The sequence below is a fragment of the Pseudorca crassidens genome, chromosome 14 (genome assembly GCF_039906515.1).
Source record: "Pseudorca crassidens isolate mPseCra1 chromosome 14, mPseCra1.hap1, whole genome shotgun sequence".
Classification (NCBI taxonomy): Eukaryota; Metazoa; Chordata; class Mammalia; order Artiodactyla; family Delphinidae; genus Pseudorca; species Pseudorca crassidens.
Window position 1 is genome coordinate 54,783,756 of NC_090309.1, and position 26,269 is coordinate 54,810,024.

Consider the following 26,269-nt stretch of genomic DNA (forward strand, 5'->3'; position numbering starts at 1 on the left):
AAGAGGACGGATAGCACTTCAGAACCTTTGGGGTGGGTGCATGGTTGGAAAAGCCCACAGGCGATTTGGATAATTGCATCTTCTGCCCTTCTAGTCACCCCCACTGCCAAGTACCACCGCTCTGGGTTGACATGAAAAGCTAAAGTCAGGCAACCAGGAAGGCCCTCCAGAAAGTCCTAGTGTGGATTTAAAGGATGTGGACCTTGGACAAGGTGATTTACGGCTAGGGCACTGGTGTTTTCTCAGCAAGTCTGCTGTGTTTCTGACTGTACCCTTAACTGGAAGGTTCTGCAGTGCTGTATTCTCAGTGCAGGGGGATGCCTAGAATTTTGTCCATGTTCTTAGACAATGGAGACAGAGCTAATCATACATGTTCCACCCCCAGGATTCAAGGACCACAGAGAGCTGTCAGCTCTGTCACCCCACTCAGCCACCTAGCAGTTTTGAAAGCGAGGACTTTTCACCACTCCCTGATGGGAGGTAGCCTAACTTTCTAATGGGTTTAGAGAGTCTTTTGGCCATGCTTTCTGGGTGTACTTCCTTCCTTACATCACAGGGAGGGCGTTGAGAAGAAAGCATTTACTCAAATATACAGCTTGGGAAGGGGGCTGTTACTCACAGCACCTTCTGTTACACGGACCCCAGCAAATCCCCCTAAACCTCATTTCCTCCACTTATATTTTTAAAAAAGAGAGCGAGCGAGCTGGAGGGCTTTGATATTTTCTTACAGTTTCCTTTTTCCTGACTCTCTCTGTACAGGATGATGTAGTTGTTTACTTTAAGGCTCAGGAGTCAGCCAGCATTGTACGAAAAGCTTTCCCACCAAGAAAACCCCATAGTAAGACAAACTCCTTTCCATGATGTTGAAGCAATTAGTAACACATGAACGGGCTTGCTCATGCTCTCACTCCGGGATCTGCTCTTTCCTCCCGCTGCAGGGGCCACTCACCCTGGGATTGGGGGAAAGGGAAGACTTTCCATTTCACGGGGAGGTGAAGGGGGTTGGTGTGTGGGGCTGTGTGTATGAAGGAGCGGGGCAGGGGATGAACAAAGGAGATCTTCCTTGGTCCCACCTCCAACGCTTCGCTTTGTGAGATGAAATTCCAAACCTCGGTAGGCTTATCCATAAAATGGGGGGATAATAAAACTCTAAGAGATGTGGTAAGTCGATCACACCTGCAAAGTGGGTAGCACGTTACGTGAGGCGGCACGGAATACGGAGCACGAGGACAACCGAGTGGACACTGCCTGGGTTCAGATCCCAGTTCTACTACTTATTAGCTGTGTGACTTTGACAAGGCATTCTACCTCCCTGTGCCTCAGGATATGCCTACCTTGTAAGGCCCTTGAAAGGATTATATCATCAATATACGTCAAGAGCTTTGAAAACGGTCCACTGTAAATGGTGTAAAAATGTCAGCTACCATTATTTTGGGCTTACAGAAAACATTCTATAAATGTTCGCTGCTGGGGATGGCAGCAAGGAAAGCTATGGGGGAGGGGGGAGGGAGGCACAGGAAGGGCTATGTCCCCCACAGAGGATATGTCAGGATCTGGAGAGAACACGTATGCATATAGCTTAAAAGCGGTTAATTTATAATTTTGTAGATGGAAAATGAAAAGATGTCTATGGTTTTCATAGTAAAAGTCACCAAAAAAGTGTTTGATGACATCTTCTTGGCTGTAAGACAGGATTTTAAAATGTTGAGAAACACTGAAGTAGTGGAGACTAGGAAAGATTTCTTCCCTAATCAGAGCTGCGTGCTGAAAGGGTGAGGCTGAGCGGGGTTACTCCTTAAGAATTCGCAACCTGTGAACGGGAGGGCCCAGGCTGGGCTGAAGATGGGCCAGCGCCTCTGTGGATGACCCCTAGACTCAGCTCCCTCTTGGCAAGGAGATGGGTCCTATGCTTTATCCTTCCAGCTAAACAGACCATGGGACCAGTGGCCACACTTCCTGTCCTTGAGACAGACCTCACTGCCAAAGACAACACGAAAATCAAGACTTTAGAGGCAAAATAATGATATGCAGACATTGTCCTCAAGCTCAGTTTTTACTATAGTGAGAATTTGGGGGTTTTTTTGATGCGATATCATCACTTAAAATGCTAATGTCTATGGTAGTTTGGATACTTTCATGATCTTGTTCTCCTCTCCCCCTTTTCATGACATAATATACCTGCAGAAGAATATGTAAGATATATATTTTAAAGAATAATCAAAACAAACTTCCTTTTAACCATAGGCATCTTGACAAAAAAGAGATGGTTGTTGGTCCTCAAAAGCTTCTTTAACCCTCTCTGATTGCATCCTCTCCCCCACTCCCCACCCAGAGGTAGGGGTAACCACCAAGGTAATCACTGCCTTGTTTTTCTTTACAGTTTCACCACCTACATGTTTATCGCTAAACAATATATTATTTAGTGTTTCCTGTTTGGGGACTCTATGTAAATGCAGTTATGCTGCACAGCTCTTTCTTGGACTGACTTGCACTTTTGGTCTGTGTTTCCTCCTTTTTAATCACCAGCTCTTCTGGATGAGGTCTCAGTTCTTAAGGGTCTCACTCTTACTCTTTTAAAAGTGCCGTTAAAAAAAATCCCTGAAACATTCTCCCTAAAATATCATGACACAACAACTGAACTGGGTCCTTCTCTTCCCTTGGATGTGAACTGTCTGCCACACTCCGGTAAGCTGTGGCCAGTTCCTCAACTTTTGGATTAAAATGTTATTTCCTTACATCAAAGTGACGTTTTTGGTAGATTTAAAGATCGAAGAAATGCATTCAAACCTTCCAAATGATAACCATCTTCCAAAAGGAGACATTTTTCCCCCAAGCACCATATTCCTAATATTTTTTTGCACAGTCTTCTATGTTTCTTTCCAGTTTTGTCCAACAGCTCACTCCTCTCTGTTCTTGTCCTTCCTTACCTATCAGATCTAAATGTCCCTTTTTATGGAATTGGGATTTTAAATTTCACATCACTACCATAACCTTTGAACAACTTGTACAGATTTGCACAAAGCCCTCTAACTTTGCATTTTTCCCGCCCACAAAAATACCTATTTGGGGGCTTCCCTGGTGGCGCAGTGGTTGAGAGTCCGCCTGCCAATGCGGGGGACACGGGTTCGTGCCCCGGTCCGGGAAGATCCCACATGCCGTGGAGCGGCTGGGCCCGTGAGCCATGGCCGCTAAGCCTGTGCTCCTCAACAGGAGAGGCCACAACAGTGAGAGGCCCGCGTACTGCAGGAAAAAAAAAAAAAAAACCTATTTGGATCAAGTGGAATTTTTACTCTCATAGTCCTGCAAACTGTTAGTACCATTTCCTACAGAGGAGGAAGGAGCATCTGAATGTCTGCATTTTGTGCTGAACTTAGTGTCTTCAAGATCCAGGAATTAACAAGTAGCTCAAAGAGCTAAACAGAATCTGCCTTTCAGGAGATGTAGATGCATGGTTTTTGAGCTGGAAGCAGCCATCTATCATTTTAAGTTTTTGGAAGGACCCGGTTTGTTCCTGCCTGTGGCATCCGCAAGATACTGACTTCCTGTGTTTACCCAGTGCCTAGGACACTGGGCTCTCTTCAGTTCCCATGGTAATGGGCTGATTCCCCCTCCCTCACCCACAGGCTGCTGTGGTTTAAAGCTGCAGAGATCAGCACTGGGTGGGCAGCTGGATGGGAGGATGTGAACTATGTAAACATGCAAGGCTGTCTCAGTCAGGGTTTGTCACACAATGTCACACAGTGACGGGACCACACTGTGCCAATCCCATAGATTCTAATGGGCTCTCACCACTGTGCTCCCCTAGGATAGATGGGACCCAGGGTTCTTCCTCCTGTGACAAAGTTCTTCATATATGAGAGGAGAATGTCCCTCCCACCTGCAGGAGTATGCTTACTCCTCCAGCCCACTCACAGCGCTTCTTCCTCTAACTTTCTAAGCTAATTTCCACGCCACTCGTTTTTACACAGAATCATATTTCATTTTCTGGCTCAACTGTGCTAGTCTTACCTCCCTAGACAAGCTAGAAATTCTTGGGATAAAGGCTGTGTCTTTTTCCATCCCTGCCATACCTGGTACGAAGCTGAAGACATACCAGGTTCTGGGAAAATATTGGTTGTCGACTTCACTAAAGCGGAGCGCTTCCTCCCTGACAGGTGGGGTGTGTTCCCTGTGTCCTCCTCTCCCTGTACCGCTCCTCTCCTGCGGCTGTTCTTAGCACTTCAGCTTCCAGTTACTCTGCCTATTACATCTACCCCTCAGCCACCCCACCTGGCAATCCAAATGGGTCTTGCCACCCCGAAGTGGTGAATTCTTTTATGAACATTTTATAAAAGGAGTTGGCTTTTACAAGGTGAACCATCACACCTACATTTATAATTATTGTTTTCGAAAGCCAGATTTTATTTTCAAGTTTTCTTCTAGTGGACCTACTTGTACTTCTTTGTTACATTCCCTTTCAATGTATATACATCAAGAAATACTTCCCACATGTCTAATCAACTCCCCTCAAAGAACAAAACTCTGGGTGAATTAGACCATGGAAGTATTTCAACGTGGATGGCAGCGTGTTTCGTTTGGTTGCATTCGTGTGGTTTTAGTGTTAACACTGGTGCACCTAGAAAACGTTCATAAATTAGGGCTTGATAATGGAGGCTGAATTTAAGTTATTAGCTGAAAACAAAACTGGCATGGGTTGGATAAATGGTGGAAGAAACATCGAGAACAAAGACATCAGCTTCTCCAACCACTCCCATCCTCAGACCCTTACTGGACTGCACCTTTTGGAGGATGAGGTAAGGCCACAATCCCCATCACCACCCATGTCATTCACTATCAGTCGGTCAGGTCCAAACCAAGCTGTAGAGCCAGGAGGCTTCAGCTCTAAGAGGCAGGGCCAGGTAATGAGCTTAGTTCCCTAGCAACCTGCACACAAGTGTTCCAGACAAAATGGATTACACATTGCTGCTGAATTCCAAGTGAATATCCTATTGACCCAACAAAGGAGTTAATTTGTACCTCTTACCACACGACAGGGGTCAACTAAGAGAATTCTTTTTGTGTGTGATCCCTCCTGGCATTCTCCCTGGAATGTCATGGTAAAATAAAATGCTCTGATGGGGTCAAAAGTGGATGGTTCAACTTCCCATTGCCTCTGGGGAAAAAAAAGTCTTCATAACAGGAAGAAGAGCGTCTGTTTTTCCTTCTATTGCTTTCCTAATACAGTCTGGATTGCCTAAGATAATATCCACATAGGGTCATTCCAGGGACCCTGCGTAACAGGCATAAGTATCTGGTCATCCCACTATAAATTAACCAACTGCCATTGTATTACTTTATTTACACCTTGGTCTCCTGAGATTTTGACTTGTGTTCATTAATCCTCAGGAGACTAATCTCCCCATGGCACTCAGACAAAATGAAGTTTCTGGAAGCCAACTACCTGGGTTTGAATCCAGGATCTGCCACTTCCAGCTGTGTGGCCTCTCTTTGGGATAATAGTCCTACCTAGAAGGTTGATGTGAAGATTAAATGAGTTAATACGTGTAAAATGCTTGACATTAAACCTGGCATTTAACACGCACTGTATACGTTTTTGTTCTGGTTGTTATTATCGAGCCAAGGATGACCCTGAGATGGGAGGTGATGAGTAGCCCACCTGGATGACCCATGTCTCTCTCATTTCTTGGCCAAAGACAAACCAGCAAGGGGGCAGTTCTAAGATGTTCTTTACTGGAACCAGAAACCTTTTCTCCTCACGTTGGGGAGTCAGTCCTAAATAGGACCAACCCCCCCAGCCCCGCCAGTGACAAGAAGGAGACAAAGGGTCCAGCAAGAATTCACCGGAATCTTGTGGATGAAAAGAAATCATTCAGAGGAAACGTGCAGAAGCCAATGTCATGGTGACCCACTTGTACTGGCCCCAGTTCAATCTATGGGTCAGGCAGTCAGAAGGACAAGCTATCTGACTCCTAGGGACACAAAATCAAAGTCATGTTCTTCACATTAACTAGTCACACTTCTAAATTCACTAGATTTTATAATTAAGATTTAAGAATCCATTTTATAATTAAGAAACAAAAATGATCTAATAAGGCATTCATCCTCTGGTTGGGCACAGATTTCTTCCAGGAGAAGAGATGGCTCTTGGTAATCTTTTGCTTGACGCCCTCCTGATATACTTGTGAGATGATGAGACAGGTTAAGGGGTTGGGCCATAGCTGTGGTTAAGGACATCTGGGCTCAGGTTAGGGGTTAGGTAATATATATATTCTCTTTATGAAGCTAGTGTACCTGGGGGTTCAAATCTACCAACAATGGTTTCTCAATTTTGTTTCATGAATGTTTGGCCAGCTGGTCAGAAAAGGTCGTCCCTATAGGCTAACAGACACATGGCAAAGCTCTCAGTCCGGCTTGGGGGCGGGGGTGGAGTATTTATATAAAGCATATACTGAAACTGCTAACTGGATAAGACAGAAGCTAAAAGTTATTGTGCCTGGTGTGTGCTAGAGACTGTGCTGTGCTTCAGTAAGACAACTACAATACTTCCCGGTAGGCCTCCTGATGCACAACCATCAGTCATTCAAAGTGTGTTTGAATTTGGAACCGTAGTGTAGAATGACAGTCTTGTGAACATAAAGGCATTGCTCGGGGTGGGATCATTCTCTGAATTGAGCTTTGAAAAATGAACACTAAACAGAAGCACTTCTCGTGTGATTTTATCACTGTTCTCTTCTCACTCACGCATCAGCAACGAGTCAGTCTGTAATGGTCCCACGTATAGTTCCAATGCTGCATTTTCCCAGATACTTAGAATCAGATTTAGGAATCTTATAGATCATGTCGTCTAACTCCCCTCTCTGTGTCCTCCCTCATCTTTTATTATGAGATAGGAAATCAATGCACAGGGAAATGTCTCAGCCAAGCATCCGTGGCAGAAGCCAGAGCTAGAACCAGAGTTTCCTGCCTCACGGTGCCCTCTTTCCCGGATCCCATGTTCCTTACCAATGAAGAGGGCACATATGAACACAAGGAGGCAAATGGGACACACCCGCCCCTTGGCAAAATCTTCAAAGCCAAAGAACCAAGGGCCAGCAGAGTTAGCTGAAGTATCTGAGACCATTGGAAGAAAAAATTCAGGTTATGTGAGGTAAGCCCATTGCTTCAGCTGACTAATCTCAATAGACCGGGTAGAAGCTTTTCTACAAAACGCCCCACGTAGAAAACACCACCAGTCCACTATCAAATTCAACTAGGATCTAAAAATAGACACGATAAAAAACAAGGTAAATCCTGAAATCGAACAGATGGCACTGGGGGGAGATGGGAGGTCTGAGGTTCACCAATGAGGAAACTGGCTTTGTTCCGTGAACAGGTTGGAGAACTTGGACCTCTGGTTTTAGGTTTCAAGCTGGAACTTTTAATTTAAATTCGATCATTAGGTACCCATTGACTGTGGGCAAATGACACCGTAGAAGTGTGCAGGTCACTTAACCCAACTGGCCGCAACCTAAGTTCTTGTTTCTAAACCCAACTGGCCGCAACCTAAGTTCTTGTTTCTAATCAGTTCGGGGCTGTATGATGGATACTTTGCGGAGTATTAAATGCAGGGCTCCTCTTCCTTCTCGGGCAGGCCCGCCTTCCCAGATGCAGAGGGGAAACAGAACGGCCTACGGCAATTCTTCCTTCAGAAGTTCTTCCCCACAACCTCCAGACTTGCGGGCCACTGAAATACCCTCCACACAGACAGCTCGGCTTTTTATTTTCCCCTTTAATCCAAACCACACAGAGCTGCCACGCTATGCTTCCTAAGTCATCACTTCCTGTAACACCTTCAAGGAATCTGTTACTTCCAGGATAAGTCCAAACTCCTCCTTGTCTGAAATTTTAAGAACTCCACGGCTTAGCCAGACTCTCCTTACAAAGTGGTCTTTCTCATGCCTTCCCAATGTAAGCCTGCTTTTCTGGTACAACATGTCATCACTCCCCCTAAATTTGGGGGTCAAGCTCCTCCCTCCCTCAGACTTGTTGTGCCCTGCTCCTCCCCCTCTCCTCCAGTGACATCATCCCCCCAAACTCCCCCACCCAGCACACCTTCCTCATTCACAGTGGTCCTTCTCTCCCATAGGAGGCGAGGGTGGGGATGGTTGATCTGAATCCCACCACTAAACTATCAGTGGCCAAGTTGTAAAGCCTCCCCTAGTCTCAGCTTCTTCCTCTGCCCAGAGAAAGGACAATACCTATACACCATGGGATTCGGGAAAGATTAAAGAAATTGGTCCTTGCACCAGGCTTGCCGCTTAACAGGTGCTCAATAAGTCTTTCCTTCCTCTTTATCACCTACCACCTTTATTCTAAGTTACTATTTTATGTATGCTCTGTCATCTGCTCTTGCACATAAGAGTCCCAGTTCTATCTCCCAGTGGCACCTAATAAGGTTCTGGTACAGAGCAGATTCTCATGGTCAACTTGCTTGTCACCAGAGTAATGTTATAACCCAGCTACATTCTCTCTACCTTACTCTCTCTATGGTGGAAAACCTTTCTCAGCGAGCCAAAGTGGTTTCTATTAATGAGCCAACCGAACTAGAGACAGCACTCACAGAGAATAGGAGAAATGTTAAGTTTTGAATCTGCTTCCAAAATTCTATCTCTACCTAAGTCTCAGGAATGTGCCCATTTTAATAAAAGAAGGACATTTATAATGTAAACCTTCAAGAAATGACATCCTGCATATATATATCCGATTATACATAGGTAGGTTAAAACCATCAAGACTTACTCCAAACTGTCAGCGGAAGTTGCAGTGGCTTTAAATTTTTTTCCCCAAAGTAAAATCCTTTCTTCAAATGACGTCTTACTTGGAATACTAACACGAGAAGCAGCTGAAGGTGGGACTGCTCTGGGTGGATAGAAAGAGGAGTGTGGAAGTCCTCTCTTCATAGCACACACAGGGTCTCTTTGTCCAGGGGTGTGTGTGTGTGTGTGTGTGTGTGTACATGTGCACACACACACAGCAATTCCTGAGGCATCTCCACAAAACCAATTCAGAAACTACAGCTTAGCGGAATAAGCAAATTGTTTAGGAGGACAGGTAAATATACTCCACACTGCTGAAAAAACATCTACTAAACAAACATATATACACGTATATGATGTCAAAGGAATTTAAATCTTGTTCTACAAGATGCCAGTGTCAGAGTATTTACAAGCTGTACTCAAGTTTATGTTACAGAAAGAGAGAAACAAAAACAAAAAGAGGCCATTCTGCTGCACAGAGGCAAATGGTATCTTTGCGCAACACCGGGCAGTGCTTTCTGGTTCACTTACTGCTAACATCAGCTCCATGGGAAGCCAAGCATTTACTGGAGACCCACAACCCCCAAACTCAGGATTTCTCTACAGGAGGCCCTCGGATACTGTGAACCCTAGAATCATTTGGTTAAAGAATACTTAGTGACAACAGAAATAGCTACAAGATACCTTTGGTGAAACAGTTGAAAGTATGATATCAATTTTTAAAATATATATGTATAAACAGATACATATTTTTAAGCTGGAAATATACACATCAAAATGTTAGCAGCAGTCATTAGAATAATTCTTTTTGTCCTTTTCTGAATTTTCCAAATTTTCTACAATTAACAAATATTCTTTGTGATAAAAAAAAATTATTATTATTTTTTAAAGGCCAAGGCCAACAGTTTCTGAAGGAGAACAAAGCAATGAGTTCACTGTTAAATTGTTGTCAGGTAGCATGGCGTCCCATGATGCCCACGGCACGGTACACTGGGTACATAGTAGATGGTCAATAAACAGTGGCTGAATGGACAGGTGTGAGGGCCTCGTCCTGCTCCAGCCCATTTTGGATATAATCCCTATGCCCATGCCCCCTTTCTCCTCTCTCCTCTCTTGCACTTTCAGAAAACAGAAAAGCTTCGAGAAACAGGGTGAAGGATCTTGCTACTCTCACCAGCTTAAGGGGCATTAAATTTTTTTAAATTCCAATCTCACTGAATCCAGGTAAAACAGAGCTGTCACTCAGAACCTTTCTCATGTATGTGACAGCAAATGGGGACTGGGGAGACGCGGGCTGGGGGTAGGAATATGTGAAGTAGAGAACTTGGGCAAGAGGGAGGTGTTGGACACAGAGTAGCACCCTGTGAACAACAAAGGTCTTCAGCACACCTTGCTTCCAACCTGGGTTCCATTTCAGACAAGCTGTTAAGACCTCTCTGGGCCTCGGTTTTCTCATCCATAGAAGGGAGTGACCTTACTTGTCTCACAGAGACATCTTTAGGAACGTGTGGGAAGGCTGATCTAAATGAAATGAAGGCATTTGTAAAAGTAACTGTCCTATTCAAATGCAAGGTTTCCTTGGAGGCAAAGAAGTTGCCTGGGGCAGCAGCACCTTAGATTAAGAGCCCCCCCCCACCACCACCACACACACACCTCTCTCTGCCCCAGGGGGCACATGAGCAGTAATTAACTTTGTAACTTTTCCTTTCATCATGCAGAATGCATCCTATTATGCTTCTAGACCTGGCCCTCCACCTCTGTGAAGCCTTGCTTATGAAAACCGTGATCTCCTCTCTCCAACTGGCTTGGGCACCCCTGGTAGGTCTGCACACAGACACGCACCCCCCCCCCCCCACCACATCCACACTCATTCACATACTCACTGTTTTTCTCTCTCTCCCTACCACCCGCACGCCCACCCCCATAATCCCCACCAGCCCTCCACAGGCCTCAGCCCGTCCTCCTCAAGTGAACAGTGGTTATGACCACCACTTTGACAGAAGTCTTGTAAAGCCTGGCGGTGATTTGCACGCTGCAGGCCCTTGTTGAAGATGTCTTCCTGGCCGATTAAAAGCAGTGGCTCTGTTGACCGGCTTGCTCTAGGGCAGGATGGTCTTTGGAAGTAAGGAGATAGAGTCTGCTGGAGTCTCATCACTTTGACAATGGCTTCTGCCAATGGGAAGCCTGTACCCTCTACCATAGATCTCATTTCACTGAAATCTGTTAGAAACCACGGAGGCTATCTCTTTTCCTAGCAAGCATATCGATTCCCGGGTGGCTGCCTGACCCATATACCATCTCACGGTGTTGGACGTCTCAGTCTACGCTCCTGAGGCACTCGTCAAATCCAGTCAAAGCCCCTCCCACCCCTCAGACACCATGCTGCCTCAGATGGCGTGCTCTAGTACAAAAGAGACCCATACTTCACTCTCAGCTTTTTTAGATTTAATCTGACACAGTCACCTCTTTAAAAAAAAAAAAAAAAACTACCAGTGCCCTAATTTTTACTTTTTTTTGCTTTCGTGTTTGCTGCTCTTCAGAATTGACAGTCACAAGAATGTCCAAGTTCCTTGAAACCGCAGTTTCCCCCCTGCATAGTCAACACTCCTTTCCCAGCAGTTTTCACCCCCTGCTCACACAGCTTATTAAAACTCATTTGAAAAATGTCTCCGGTTGCTTTTTAAGGATTTTTCCATCCTGCATTTCCCCCAGGGCAGTGAGGGAGGTTGGCCAAGGGAGATTCTCTAGTTCACCCTCTGTTTCCTTCTTAGCAACTCACACTGACCAAGCCCTCCAGGAGCTGTCTTCCCAGGCCTGGCAGGAAATGCCAAAGAGTGGGGGATGAGGACAATTAGGTAGAGACTCATATTTTTAAAGAGGAAAAATCACGGATGAATTTATTGAAGTCAGGTTTAGTTGGAAGGGATGATTTCACAATGGGGATCACATGCAGCGGCTCAAAATGCCTGAGAATTTTATTTCTTATAACTAGAAAAACAAAAGCAAAAACAAACCTACCACTCAGTGGCTCTCCCATCCCCAGCCTTCCGTGGATGAGTGGGAAGCCAGAAGAGGCAATTCCTGAAATCACGCCTCCCCCTAAGCCCTGATGTTGAGCAGCCCATAACTTTTAGAGCCCAAAGAAGCAGCCTCCCAGTATTACCTCCCCTCTCTACCACTCAACATCTGATCTTGCAGACGCAGGAAGCTCCCTCTTTATTTTCCAAATACCCTCCCCTTTCTTCTTCTCCTTCCCTGTGGTTGTTTAGCTGTTGACATTTCCTTGGAAGAAGCAGGACACAGACTGAGGTGGGAGTTCTAGTGTTGGAAAAATAACAATGAAAATGAGAGTTGGAGATGAGTTCTAGGCTTCATCAGCATCTCTTTGCCTTTATCCTTTTCCAAATGCTGCCCGTGCTTCAAGGTCCAAGTTAGGTGCCACCTCTTCCAGGAAGCCTTCCCAACTGCCTTCTGCAGAGCTTCAAATGAATCACCTACAGGGCTCCACTAGAAGAGTTACAATGCTGTAGAATATCATTGCATGTCTGTCTCCCCACTAAACAGCAATCTCCATGCGTTCAGAATGTTTTGAGCTTTGTAGCCCCAGAACCTAGCAGTGTCTGGCATATAACAGATGCCGCATTCCAGAGAGCACACAGCATAGTGGGAACTCAAGTCAAACATACTGGTGTGAATTTGATTGAAACTGAAGTTACTGGCTTAATTTGAGGGGCTTTCTGCCTTTTCTCACAAGCTCTGGAGCCATTTCATTTGCTTTTTCCTTCTAGATCCCATGGAGAACAATCAGAGTGCAGAAGCCAAGGGCAGGTGGGCTTGGCACAGAAAAGGCCACATCCTTCTTTAACTGTAACTTGGTCATTCAGTGGGCTGTGGTGACCAGACCTAACTCATGACCTGACGTCACGATTGGCGCCAGTAGGCTTACACAATCATTGCCATTGGTCACCATACCAGACATGGGACCTCACACACTTCCAAGTCCTGTCCGGCAATCTGCGTAGCGCGTGCCCTGAAGCCATGTGCAATCCCTCAGGAAATTCTCAAAGGAATGCTTTCGTAGGGGCTGTTTCTTCTACATACCAAACACTAAAGGCCCATCTAAAAATAATCAAACCCGACTTAACATTATTGCCGCTCTCTGTGTCATAATCAGACAAGAACGCAAGAAATCTTAATAGGATTGCAAGCAGGTCTTGTGTTCCTTAATCATGTATTAGAGTCTTAGTCAAAACCAGGCTTACGGTGGCTCAGAAACACTGCCCTTTCTTTTCAGGAAAAGTGAAACTAAAGCTGGACTGAACGATGGCCACTGAACTCGGCTCCCATTCCCACCCAAGTCCTGTCCCAGTCCTCCCCACTCTGCAGAGCCTAGACTGAGCTCTTTCCCCACCTCCAGACTAAAGCTCATCCCCTCCTCTGAGTCCTCCCAGCTCGAACACCTCCACCCAGAATGTACCGTCTCAAAGCTGTTTGCTATGGAAGTTAGTATAACTCCCCACCCCCATCCCTTATTTATTTTACAGCAAAATTCGACTAGTAGTTTCTTTTCTTTTTTTTTTTAACATCTTTATTGGAGTATAATTACTTTACAATGGTGTTAGTTTCTGCTGTATAACAAAGTGAATCAGCTATACATATACATACATCCCCGTATCTCTTCCCTCTTGCATCTCCCTCCCACCCTCCCTATCCCACCCCTCTAGGTGGTCACAAACCACCGAGCTAATCTCCCTGTGCTATGCGGCTGCTTCCCACTAGCTATCAGTTTTACATTTGGTAGTGTATATATGTCCATGCCACTCTCTCACTTCGTCCCAGCTTACCCTTCTCCCTCCCCGTGTCCTCAAGTCCATTCTCTATGTCTGCATCTTTTTTCCTGTCCTGCCCCTAGGTTTTTCAGAACCTTTTTTTTTTTTTAGATTCCATATATATGTGTTAGCATATGGTATTTGTTTTTCTCTTTCTGACTTACTTCACTCTGTATGACAGACTCTAGGTCCATCCACCTCACTACAAATAATTTCGTTTCTTTTTATGGCTGAGTAATATTCCATTGTATGTATGTGCCACATCTTCTTTATCCATTCATCTGTCGATGGACACTTAGGTTGCTTCCATGTCCTGGCTATTGTAAATAGTGCTGCAATGAACATTGTGGTACATGACTCTTTTTGAATTATGGTTTTCTCAGGGTATATGCCCAGTAGTGGGATTGCGGGGTCATACGGTAGTTCTATTTCTGGTTTTTTAAGGAACCTCCATACTGTTCTCCATAGTGGCCTTATCAATTTACATTCCCACCAACACTGCAAAAGGGTTCTCTTTTCTCCACACCTTCTCCAGCATTTCTTGTTTGTAGATTTTTTGATGATGGCCATTCTGACTGGTGTGAGATGATACACATTGTAGTCTTGATTTGCATTTCTCTAATGAGTAGTGATGTTGAGCATCCTTTCATGTGTGTGTTGGCCGTCTGTATGTCTTCTTTGGAGAAATGTCTGTTTAGGTCTTCTGCCCATTTTTGGATTGGGTTGTTTCTTTGCTTGATATTGAGCTGCATGAGCTGCTTGTAAATTTTGGAGATTAATCCTTTGTCAGTTGCTTCATTTGCAAATATTTTCTCCCATTCTGAGGGTGGTCTTTTAGTCTTGTTTATGTTTTCCTTTGCTGTGAAAAAACTTACAAGCCCCATCCCTTATTGAGTAAACTCCTCCACTTGAGAATCACCTTCCTTTTTGCTGGTAACTCCATACTCAGCACCTACCTCAGAGTCAGGTGAACAACAGCTCCTTTTTAAAAACATGATGACTGGCTGCCATAGGAGAAGCCACATTTTCTGACGGTTAAGCTGGGAGGTTATGATTCCTCATAAGATTCCTTTCTAGTAAGCAGAGGTCCTTCGGCGAGGTTAAAATATGATTTGCTTTAGAAAAATTAGATGAGCACACATCTGTCACGTAAAGTGAGACGTGCCATGTTCTACTGGGCAACGGTGGTCTGGGACTTGCTCCTGTAACTGTCGCTACCTGACACCGGCCTGAGAAAAGAGTTAGCAAATCTCTGAACTTCAGAGGAGAGTCCCCTCTCTCCCCAACCTCACCCTCTACCACCCAGACACTGATCTCCATGTCAGTTTGGTCACTGTTCTGCCGTAAAGGAAACTCATGGTGTTGTATGATGCCATCTTGCGCTCCAAGGGCAGTGAAGGCCCTCAGCGAATTCTAACGGCACAGAAGAGAACACTGCTGACACTGAAGACATCGTTCCTGCTCCCTCACTCATTCACCAAGAGGGCAGGGAGGCAGAGCCTCCCCTCTGGCTCTCCAGGTCCACCACGTACAGGGGGTTCACAGGGTCCCTACAACTGGACTGGACCCCTCCTGGGATGTCAGACCTCTTGGCAACACGTCCAAAGAAAGCAAGCTCGTGTGGATGCCTGCCTAGGAAACCAGCCCAGAGGGCGAAAGAGACGGCACAGCTGCTAGACGCAGGGGAAGAGGGGCGTCTCCCCACAGAGGGGACACAACGTGATGTCAGATCAAGTCCCCGCTGGACTGGGAGTCGCAGAGATGAGACGGTAAGTTCGACCTGGCCAATACCAAGTATCTGTGGGCAAAAGACTTACTTCTCTGAAATCTGATTTTCTCACTGGTGCAAAAAGAAGATTAGAAGAGAGAATTTTTAAAAAATCTTCCAACCCTCCAATTCTGAGAGTGACAACCTACCGGTTGTGAGGCCCTCTGACAGGTACCATGGAAGATAAAGAGATATAGGATACATTTCTCATTAATCCAGGATCATGCTCACATGGAGAAAAGAGGAAAGTTGACGTCGTGACTGACCCTCTATTGTCACACTGGATTCTGCGCGTGTACACACACACACACACGGACCCACAAATATCAGGCAATACACACTAGCTATCCTTGTTCTGGATGCGTGTTAAGTCCTACACTTGTTCAGTAAAGGGATTTCCAGATTTTTCAGGAGATATTTCATATTCTCCTGAGAGATTTCAGAGGGTTAGGAAAAATTTCATTTGATCAGTGTTTGGAATGGGTAGTGACAGTAAGGTAAAGCTTGGGATCACGTCATTGGGAAACAGTAGATTAAGTAAAGGTAACATATATATTTTTCCATTGCAGTTCTCCTCAGCAACTCTGACAAGCAAATGTATGTTGAGACACTCTAAGAGAGGTCAAGACTGCAGTGTCCCAAACTATGGGCCACAGAGTCTTTCATTCTTTTTTTTTTTTTTTTAACATCTGTATTGGAGTATAATTGCTTTACAATGTTGTGTTAGTTTCTGCTGTATAACAAAGTGAATCAGCTATATGTATACATATATCTCCATATCCTCTCCCTCTTGCATCTCCCTCCCTCCCACCCTCCCTATCCCACCCCTCTAGGAGGACACAAAGCACAGAGCTGATCTCCCTGTGCGATGCAGCTGCTTCCCACTAGCTATCTGTTTTACATTTGGTAGTGTATATATGTCCATGCTACTCTCTCACTTCGTCCCTTTTATTCTGAAAAGTTTCTCAAGTGAGGAAGGTTCAGAGAAATACCCTTTGGGAAATAGTGTACCAAAGAGACTGTAAATTCCCTGAGGTCGGGGACTGGGCCTTGCTTACCACGACCTCTCCAGCACCTGGCACGACACTGGGCACATGGAAAGGATTCAGTAAAATATAATAAAATAAAAATTGGCCAAATGACCAAATGAGTAATTGTTGAATTCCAAGTGGAAAGCCTGGCATTCGCAACGACACGGTGGTGAGAGTATGCCAAGGAGCAGGGAATCATCTGTCCAGGGTGGCACCCGTCACTGTCTGGGCTCCAGATGGACACGGGTAAGCGTTTCAGGTGAGGCTGCCTTTGCCTCCTCAAGGAGCTAAGGGCTCCAAATCCTTAAGGCATCCTGAAAGACTTTCGCTCATTTTATTCCCCGAAATGGGGTAATAAAAGAGCTTCATGAAGAATGTTGGCATTTCTCTTCTTTACTAAGAATAAGTAACCAATGAGTTAAGGATACTCATCGGTCAGACTCCATAATGTACTTACAGATTATTTTCATTTCTTTACTGCCACCTTCTGGTCCCCAGGCACCTACTTGGTAGTTTTAAAATGCTACCTTATATTTGTGGTTCACGATGGCAACCCTTTTTTTTTTTTTGGCATGCCACATTGCTTGCGGGATCTTAGTTCCCAGACCAGAGATCGAACCCCAGGCCGGCAGTGAAAGCGTCGAAGCCTAACCACTGGACTGCCAGGGAATTCCCCACGATGGCATTTTAAGCACTTGTTCACATCCTTTACCTCATATGACATTACACAGGTTAGATGTGGTTCAGGTGGCCTTTACTCTTTTTTCATTTGATCCGAAGGCCATAAAGAACTTAAGGGATTTGCCCAGTGACAGAAAGGTAGGAGCTGAGAAAGGACTAACCATGCCTGTTGTTTTCTCCAAGGAGCAAACACCGGGGTTAGTCATTCGGCTTTGTTCAGCTACATTTGCAAAGACTTCTATTGCCCTCTCATCCCTTCACAAGCACAACCTTGAATGGAAAATCCCTTGCCCTTAAAAAAGAGAATACTGTTCAAATATACCTTGATCTTTTCAAGGGTAAAATCCATTCCACTTTACAAGGTCTTTGAGAAAAGAATATAGGGGATCTATGATTGACTTTTTTTAATCTGACAGTCAAGATACCATAGTGTCCTATGGCACAACCCCAAGATGGAGGTCCACCAGCTTCTTCTAAAACATACCTTGGTCTGGAAGCAGCAGTAGAGTTGGGTTAGGTACGGGTGTTTCCGCGCCAGGGCCAAAATCCTCTTCTCTGTCATTGTGCAGTCTACGTCATCATCCTGAAGGATGACATCCTTCTTCAGGACCTTCACAGCATATACTTCATCTTTGCCTTTGAGCTCCGCCAACATGACCTGTAATCAACCAAAACCACCCCGTAAGTCTATACTTGTAGGGAATCAAAAGAAACCCAAGTCAACATCAAATGCTTTAAAATCTCCTTTTTGTTCTTTAATTTTAAATAGCATAATAGTATTTAAAATGTAAAGACTACCCATCCTAATACAGCTACTACAATTTATTTATTTTTAATCTCTAACAGTGTCCAGGCAAAGAAAAGTTCAATGCACATCTATTAAATAATTACTCGTATGTTCATATAATTTGTCATACTTGCAATTAGAGTACAGCAAATAGATTGTTTTTTAACTGAACATTATTTCATAAGCATTTCTCTACATGGTCTCCACCATATCATAGTTGCTGGTACTCAATTCAAGTATATCAGTAACAGTTTAACCATTTATCTCATATTAGACATTTGAGTTACATCTAATTATTATTATATAAACTGCATCAAGCATTTTTACACATATTATTTTTTCTTTCTTTTATATCACAGTTTTAAGATGGAAAGCCTTAGAAGTGGATTATAGAGTTAAATATTTTGCACATTTCCTAACTGACTTTCAAAGAGGATGTACAATATAATCTGCCGCTGGCAATGTAGAAGTGCTTTAGTTTCATGCAAATTTACCAACAGTGGGTGCTTTCACTTAAAAAACGTTTTTGCTCATGTCATGGGTGTGAAATGTTACCTCAATACTGTTTTAACTGGTAATGAAACTAAAAATATTTGTTTTCTAATTATATTTACGTTTTGTGCGAAGTATTTGTCAATTTCCTCCGTCTAGTTATCTATTTTCTTACACATCTGTATGAGCTTGGTATATAAAGTTACTACCACTTTACTTTTTTTTTTTTTTTTTGCGGTACGCGGGGCTCTCACTGTTGTGGCCTCTCCCGCTGCGGAGCACAGACTCCGGACGCGCAGGCTCAGCGGCCATGGCTCACGGGCCCAGCCGCTCCGCGGCATGTGGGATCTTCCTGGACCGGGGCACGAACCCGTGCAGGGGACTCCCAACCACTGCGCCACCAGGGAAGCCCCCACTTTACTTTCTGCAAATGTTTTTCTAAGACTGTTTTATGATTTTCTGTTATCTTTTTCTATTGAACAGGGTCCCCTATCTTATGTAGTCGAATCTGTCCTTGTTTACCTTTATGGTTTCCTCTATAGCTTTAAAGTTGGGAATGTGATTCCTTCTCTAGAGAGCAAATTAGCAGTTCTATTTTCTTAAAGTTTTCCTATCATTTGATATTTTTGCACTCATTTCCCTATAAATGTGACAAGACTTTCTCTCACTGAATAACTCCCAAGCACAGCATTCTAGTAGAGCTAAAGAACAGTAACTCAGAGGCTTCACGAGGGTGTTCAGGATGTTACCCTGAAGACCTCTGTCGCCCACGTATACTACAAACTCTTTAAAACTGGCTCAAACTTTGGCTGCGATTTCTCTGAAGAAGCAACCTAAATGCTCCGGAGTCATCACAGTTCCCATCCTGCTTATACCCTATGAAAACCTGGAAACTCTGAGCCTGCTTCTTTCCCCTTGAATCTTGCTCAGAATTAAACCAGGTCCTGCTCACATCCCAGAGTTATGCCTCCTCAGAGGACTGGGGTCTGTTTCTTATTTAACCAGTCTCCAAAGAATGTGATTGCTTCATCTTTTGCCATTTAAGCCAATGCCAGTTCCTTTTCTGCCACTGCGATCTCAGGATGAGATGGGGCAGGTGAGACGGGTTAAGAACCGGGGCTCATAGCCTGGGGTTTCCAGAGAGCCACTCCCTTTGGAGAGAAGTGGAGCAGGTCTGCAGCTCAGCCTGCAAAAGTCCAGGACGCGTGAGGGCATGGGACCCCTGGGAGCTCCCAGAGCCAGGCACCTGGGCCCCAGAGCACCGGCGCTCTGCTCTGGGAAGTCCTAGAAAGATGACTCCCATCGACCCCCAGGCATGGCTTTGGGAAGAGCAGGAATAATCAGGGGTCTAAACAGAAGTGTTAACCAGCTTCCTAGGCTCTCTGCCCTTCCATCTTCTTTCTAAAATAAACGGGATTATTTTTCCATCTCACCCCACCTTCAGAATGCTGGCTGATCACTGCCAATACTTTAGCGGGCACACTCTGCACCCAGGCCCCACATCGCTGTGTCGGGCTCGGACACAGCAGGAGAGGGAGAATGGAACCGAGGGCAGTGGCCCCTCATCCAAGACATGAGACAGCTGTGCTCAGTCTCTTGCCAGGTGCAGAGGACAAACAAGACATTTAGTCAGTGGCAGAAAAGTCAGTTGAATAACATTATATTTCCAAAGTAATACATGCTAAGATTTCCTTTGAGCCCCAAGTTCACTGAGGGCAGAGATTCTAGAATTCATTTCCAAAGTCTTCATGATGAATTAAAGCCAGAATTTCAGACGGATCTCTGAAGGGAAGAAAGCTATCATTACTATTCTCGATAATGGGACGCCAGGCACACGTAGTGCAATTTAAACCGTTCCAAGTGCTTTCTCCCCCACTCTCTCACTTGATTCCTGTCCCCATTTGACAAACGAGAAAAACTAAATCCCAGAGAGGTGGAATGACTACACTGAACTCCCACAGCTAGTTAGCAGGAGAACCCTGGCTCCTGTCTGCTTGGCCTCAGGCCATCTGCACTCAACAAGGAAGGAAAACATAATCAGACTAGGCTGAAATGTTCATCACTTAATCTTGGACCAAACCAGCAGCCCTGCCCCTGCATGTCACAGACCTTGCCGAAGCTGCCTTTGCCCAACACCTTGATGAAGTTGAACTCATCCAGGCCCAAGCGCTTGGCCTGGCCTTGCCGGACTTCACCATTCTCGCCCAGGCTCGCCAGCTGGCCGTCGGTGGACGCTGCTGCCCTGTGCTCCTCCCCTCGGTTGTCAAATGACAAGGCCTTCCGGATGTTGTTTTCAAGTTCTTTTATTTCTAGGGCCAAGGGTGACAAGATACTGCATGAGCGCATACCTCACGAGCCCTTCCCATTAGGATTTAATACTCAGAATTTACCCCCATGAGCTCTCAACCCTCTTTCTGGTTCTTCACAGCAGCAGACCCAGTGGGGCATCCCTTTACGTGGCTTCATTTGCTCTGCACACTTTCCTTGGCACCTAACGTACAGCAAGGCCTAGGCATGCAAAGAGAAGGCCGTCCCCGCCAACCAACTCCTTCAGATCTTCCTTTTACTCTGGGACCAGGCCACCTCTCCGAAAGCCCCCTTCAGCCAGTAGCCTATTTATTCCATTATTCTAGGTGTAATGGAGGAATCCTGGCCTTCTCTGGAACCTCGCAGAGTCCCAAAGGCAACAGGTACCCTTCCAGTTTCCTTTGAAAATTAGAACAATGACTAATGGAGAACCATTGTTACAGTAATTATTGGTGAGGTAATTATTTCAATAGCTGGGACTAAGAAGCCTTTACCTTCTAAGGGACTTTATTTGGCCTTGTTGCTGGGTTTATTCTAAATACCCATCTACACAAGGTTATTTAACAAAATGAGCAATGGGCTTATCATCACCAAAAGAACTGCTTCCCAAGAGTGACATGCTGCAAATTTATCTAGGACGGGACAGGGATTCCTCAGTACAATTTCACAACTATGACACAGCCTTGTGCCCCTCCAGAGTATGTGACCTGAATTACCTGGGGATGATAAGGCTGGATGATCCTTTGACCTTTTCTGTTTGAGGAAGCTTTATTGTTAGCTATATATTCACCAAGACGTACACTCCTCTGTGTAGAAATGGGCATCTTAAGCATAACCCATTTTTAAAAGATGCTCGTGAATAACTGGGATCACAGGAGGGGAACACAAACTACTGACCCTTGGGAGTCAGAATCACGCATTAGTGACCACGTGCTGCTTGACATAAAGACAACTTTGGCTTCTTTTCCGAAGGACTGAGGCCCATGAGAGCTCACTCCAGGAACCTGGAGATCTTCCTTGCATCTGGAGTTTGACTACTCTGAGATGTGTCGGGGCAGGGTAGAGGGGAGGGGTGAAGACAGCTTCCGAGTCTACAGACATGCCCACGCCAATTCTGCAGTTTTCTATCTCTTATTCTTAAATAAGTATAACTTTTGGTCTCAGCACAGAGCTTCTCAGCCTAACTTCCAAGGCAAGTTAATAAATGGATTTTGGAAGACAGAACTTGGATGCTTGGGGATATCAAAACTTGAAGAAAATGTCTTTCTATGTGTTCTTACAACAGAGGGAAGAGGAATAGTGCCTTATTTCTGCTCTGCAATAATGCCATGTCTTGCTAAGAGGGTTTTCACGTCCCTTTGTGCTCACAACACTGCTGGGGAATGCTGCACTTGCACTGACTGGGGCCAAAGAGAGGTCTTGAGGGGCACGGTGTCCTGCCAAGGCTGGACAGCACTCTGGGCAGGGACCAGGCCTAGAAACCCGGGCACCTCATCCCTTACTTGGGGTCTCTTCACCATATGACCCTGTCTCCTTGAAGCTCTCAAAGGAGCTCTCAGCATTAAAAAAAGGGAAACGTGAAAACACCCACACTGGGTCGGGATAGTACCTGCTTGCTTGGAGGCCCCAGAGGACCGTCAGCTTGCTAACAGATGGGTCACACCTCTTTTGAAATGGAGCAGAGTATAAAGACGCAGAAAGTGAACCAGAGCAGCATGGAGAGGCGCTCAGACCAATTATTCTGTGGCCTCAGGACCGGCACACCCCCTTGCAGCTGTTTTATTCACTCCTAGGTAAGGGCTAGGGTCACGCCAAGGGCTGGGTCACAGGGATGACCCCCAGGGAGGGTTCGATGGCATGGATTCTGAGAATGGGGTCCCTATGCCAGGAGGGGCGCAGTCTCACCCTTACCCCTGACTTAGCTCCTGACCTTTGGACAAACCTTTTCAACTCTCTGCCTTCCACTTCCCACCCTGTCACCTGGGGACAGTAAGGGAGCATGGACGAGAGAGTCGGCGTGAGCATAAAATCAGGATCAGGAAGACGAGAGAAAAGGGGCTACAGAACATCAAGGCGCTACTGTTAGGATTCACTAATGGTGGTGACTGTTCTGCCGGTGCAAAAATCCCTTCCCAGTGAGATCTGGTTCTGGTCGCCAGAGGGGAAGGTCTTAAACGTGTAAGTGCCTCCTCAGCCTCGGCATCCTTGGCTGCCTGTAGAATTCAGAAACTCTGAGGACTTTCAGCACATTCTGACAGCAAAGGAAACGTCCTGAGCTGAGCTCTAGAGGGGAGTCAGTCCCAGAGCTGGCTTCCTCCCCACTGCTTCTCTCAGGCTCTTCGCCAGCCTCACCTTCCTATCCCCACCCACCCACGTGGTAGACGCCCTCCCCCATCCATACCCCCCGACTCCTGCCCTGTTCTCAGGTTTCGGGTACCTTGATGAGAGTCAGGGGGGAAGGAAGCCAGGCTCAACTGAGCAGTGCTGACGGGCCTGGGAACAGACACTGGGCAGCGGGGTAAGAGAAGGGCTTCTCCCTCTCCTGAACGTGGAACCAGGGAGAGGCAAAAGAAAAAAAGAACCACAGCACCCCAGCTCGCTCTCTCTCACCCTGCCTGGGGGGCATTTCAGGCTGGCACAGCCATTTAGTGCCTCACCCTCAAGAAAGCCTTGTAGAGGGAAAGCACAGCTAAGGAGTCAGCTGGGAAAGGTCACCTGGAGACCCTCCAGGGCTGCTGGCTGTTTCTGCTCACAAGGCCATGCTTGGATGAAGAAGCCTCGGGCTCCCTCGTCCTTCCAAGGACAGAGCTCAGAGGTAAAGAAGCATATCTGAGAGTCTCACCTTGGTCACAAGGGGAGGTGGGGGCCGACCTGGATCGATCTTCCTCAGACGGTGAGCTTCCAGAAGCAGGCTGCGGGGACTCAGCCCCAGCAATGAGCTAGAGAGGAGGAGAGAACGAGGGGAGAGAGGGATCAGAAGGGAGCGTGGGGAGTTTCCCCGAGGTCAAAAGCATCAAGAAACGATGCCAGGGGCCCTAGGAGTCCCTGGCGCACAGCAGCAGCTGCTGAATTGACAGTTTGAAGGCAGAGACTCAAGGTTTCATTTGCCAATTAAAGGGAAGAAAACAAGAGATGTCAGTCTGCTTGATTTTTATTCTGTCCAAATACAGCTGACCTTTCCAAGCGAAGCCCAACCTTACCCCTTCCATGAAACCTCCTTGCCTACCCAAGAAACGCAAGTTACCTCATCCAGTGCAACCTGACACTCGCCTCTAACAGCTGCTTGCCATTCATTACTTTGTTCAGCTTCATTTCGTTTGGGGCTCGCTACTCAGGTAGACTGTAGGTTCTTTGAAAGTTAGACCCTATCTAGTATTTGTACTGCCCCTGGCGACTGCAGAGAGTGATACACACAACAGAAGGTCAATAAACGTCTTCAGGTGTGTGGGTATTTGTCGGCAATTGGCAAATTTTAGCAGGACACCCCCAGGGAAGTCTGTTTCCCGGCATAGATGCTGGCATATCCACTTTAAGTTCCCATTTAAGTCAGAGGTTTGGACTCAGAGATTGCAAGCCCTTCTGCTCCCTTTTACTCTTGATCTACCTGCTGTGCACACACGTTCTTTCTGGATGATGGACTACTTGCAAGGGGCCATGTTAAGGGAACCAAAGCTCTAGCAAGCCTGACGCTCCTGCAAAGAAGCCCTTGAAGCTTCTGGCCAAGGGCACTTGTCTCCCATCCTCTCGTACTAACTTGAGCTACTATTTGGTTCACTTGACTTTTTCCAGCTTTTGCATTAGAAGCATCAAAGCATTAAAAACATCAGGACTGAAGTCCTTTAGTCTTTGACTTTGTTCCTTCCTGAATTTCTCCATGTTGGCTTCTTACTTCCAGGATCTCCCAAATCCAAGACAGATAGACAATGCCTGGCTACTGCCATTATGGCCCATGTAAATACAGGGGAGGGGGCAGGTACTGAGTTTTCTCTGAAATGTTTCATGGCAATAAGGATTCTGCCTCAGTTTACTTCTAGCAAGAAACAAAATCATGTCCCCTGAACAGGGCTCTCTGTAGAGCTCATAAATCTGTGTGTTCAACACTGTCATCACAGGCTGTTCGTCTAACCTGCCTCCCCGGTGGAGCCCCAGCATTCTGGGTGCTGACATTCTGCTTGCAACTCCCATGTCTTGGGTCAATAACTGAAGTCCCGTTTCCACCAGGGGGACCGACAGAGCTGAGAAGAGACACCAGAAGCACAAAATCTCACAGTTAACCAGAGAAGAGAATGTTTTTTTCCTCCAATCCTTAAAAAACTGCTTTGTTTATTGGAAAGGTAAGGAAGAAGAAGTTTAAGAAGATGGAAACAACCCAAACCTTCCCATTTCAGGGAAAAGGCTCCTCTGAGAGGCAGCAGGGAAAAGGCGTGGGCAGCTTCTAAAATGCCCTTCAGAAGGTATTTCAAGCGAAAATTCAGGGACATTTAGGAGTCAAGTTGTAGAGGCGCCCAGAGTCAGGCTTGTTTTCTAGTAAAAAAAAAAAAAAATACCGGGCAACAAGGGCCACCCACCCCCACCAGGATTTCTTGCCCAGTTAACATGGTTCCAATTTTCTCATAACTTAAGTCTTTCAGAGAATTCTTACATTTTCTAGGCTAGGATCCAAGGCTAGGAAGGGCCTTCAAACAAAATGCTACGGATACCTTTAGCTCTATTTACATCTGTGGGCCCTGACTTACCAAAATAACATTTTAGCAAATGGATCTCTTCCTACTGACATTCAGAATGCTATACGGATAGAGACAGGGCTTTGGTCTCCAAAGACAGGCCCAGATGTTTCATGTCGCGGGACATAACAATATTCCTCGGGCAGCCGAGTGCCGGCACTAACACAAATCTTCTTGGCTTGCTTCCTAGAAGAGAATGTGGTTCCAGCTCTTCATCCATTTATCCTCATTAAAGTGATACCAGAGGCAAAGTCTGAGCACTGACATTGCTTTCATGCCAGTCCTGGAGGCAGATAAGTCTATTTCCCTGTCTAGAGTCGAGTCTTTTCTGGAGGGAATTCCAGAGTCCTCATCTTGAAGCTGACGTTCCCCTAAGAAACAGCACACTTGAGACTTGCTTAGCTTTTCCCCACCTCTGGAACCGAAGGAGACTTTCATGCTACCTGCCTGACCTTTTCTTTTTTCTTTTCCCTTGAAGCACGTGCTGCTTCAAGTCCAGTGTCTCAAACCCAGCAGTCTCAGAACGTCACTCCAAGTGACTCTCGGGAAGCCAACACAGAGATGCTGGCTCACAAAGAGCTCCAGAAACACCACCAAAGAGCCAGTTACCTTTTTCCTCCTCTGGCCACTGTTGGTGATTTTGTCTGGAGTGACGCCCAGGTCAGCCAGCACTTTGGCAATGCCCCTGGCGTCCACGCCACAGTTGGGAGCCACGTTGGTCTCGCAGCGCCGGTGAACGTTCATCTTGCAGACTGTAAGGAAGCACAGAGGAGAGGCTTCCAAATGGTCATAGCCTAAAACATTACCTTATTTTGTGCTGGTTGTAAAAGGAACACACGTTCATTTGTTAGAATT

General features: G+C 45.8%; 1 protein-coding gene across 4 annotated transcripts in view; it reads right to left on the reverse strand.

Annotated features, from left to right (window-relative positions):
• PRKCE (protein kinase C epsilon) overlaps positions 1 to 26,269 on the reverse strand; it is a 510,787-nt gene that overhangs the window by 139,720 nt on the left and 344,798 nt on the right. For all 4 annotated transcript variants that reach the window (XM_067703065.1, XM_067703064.1, XM_067703063.1 and 1 more), the window contains 4 exons: positions 26,024 to 26,166; positions 23,533 to 23,629; positions 20,493 to 20,692; positions 17,589 to 17,762 (listed from right to left, as the gene is read on the reverse strand). In XM_067703065.1, coding sequence (XP_067559166.1) covers positions 17,589 to 17,762; positions 20,493 to 20,692; positions 23,533 to 23,629; positions 26,024 to 26,166 — 614 coding nt within the window. The remainder of the gene's footprint in view (positions 1 to 17,588; positions 17,763 to 20,492; positions 20,693 to 23,532; positions 23,630 to 26,023; positions 26,167 to 26,269) is intronic.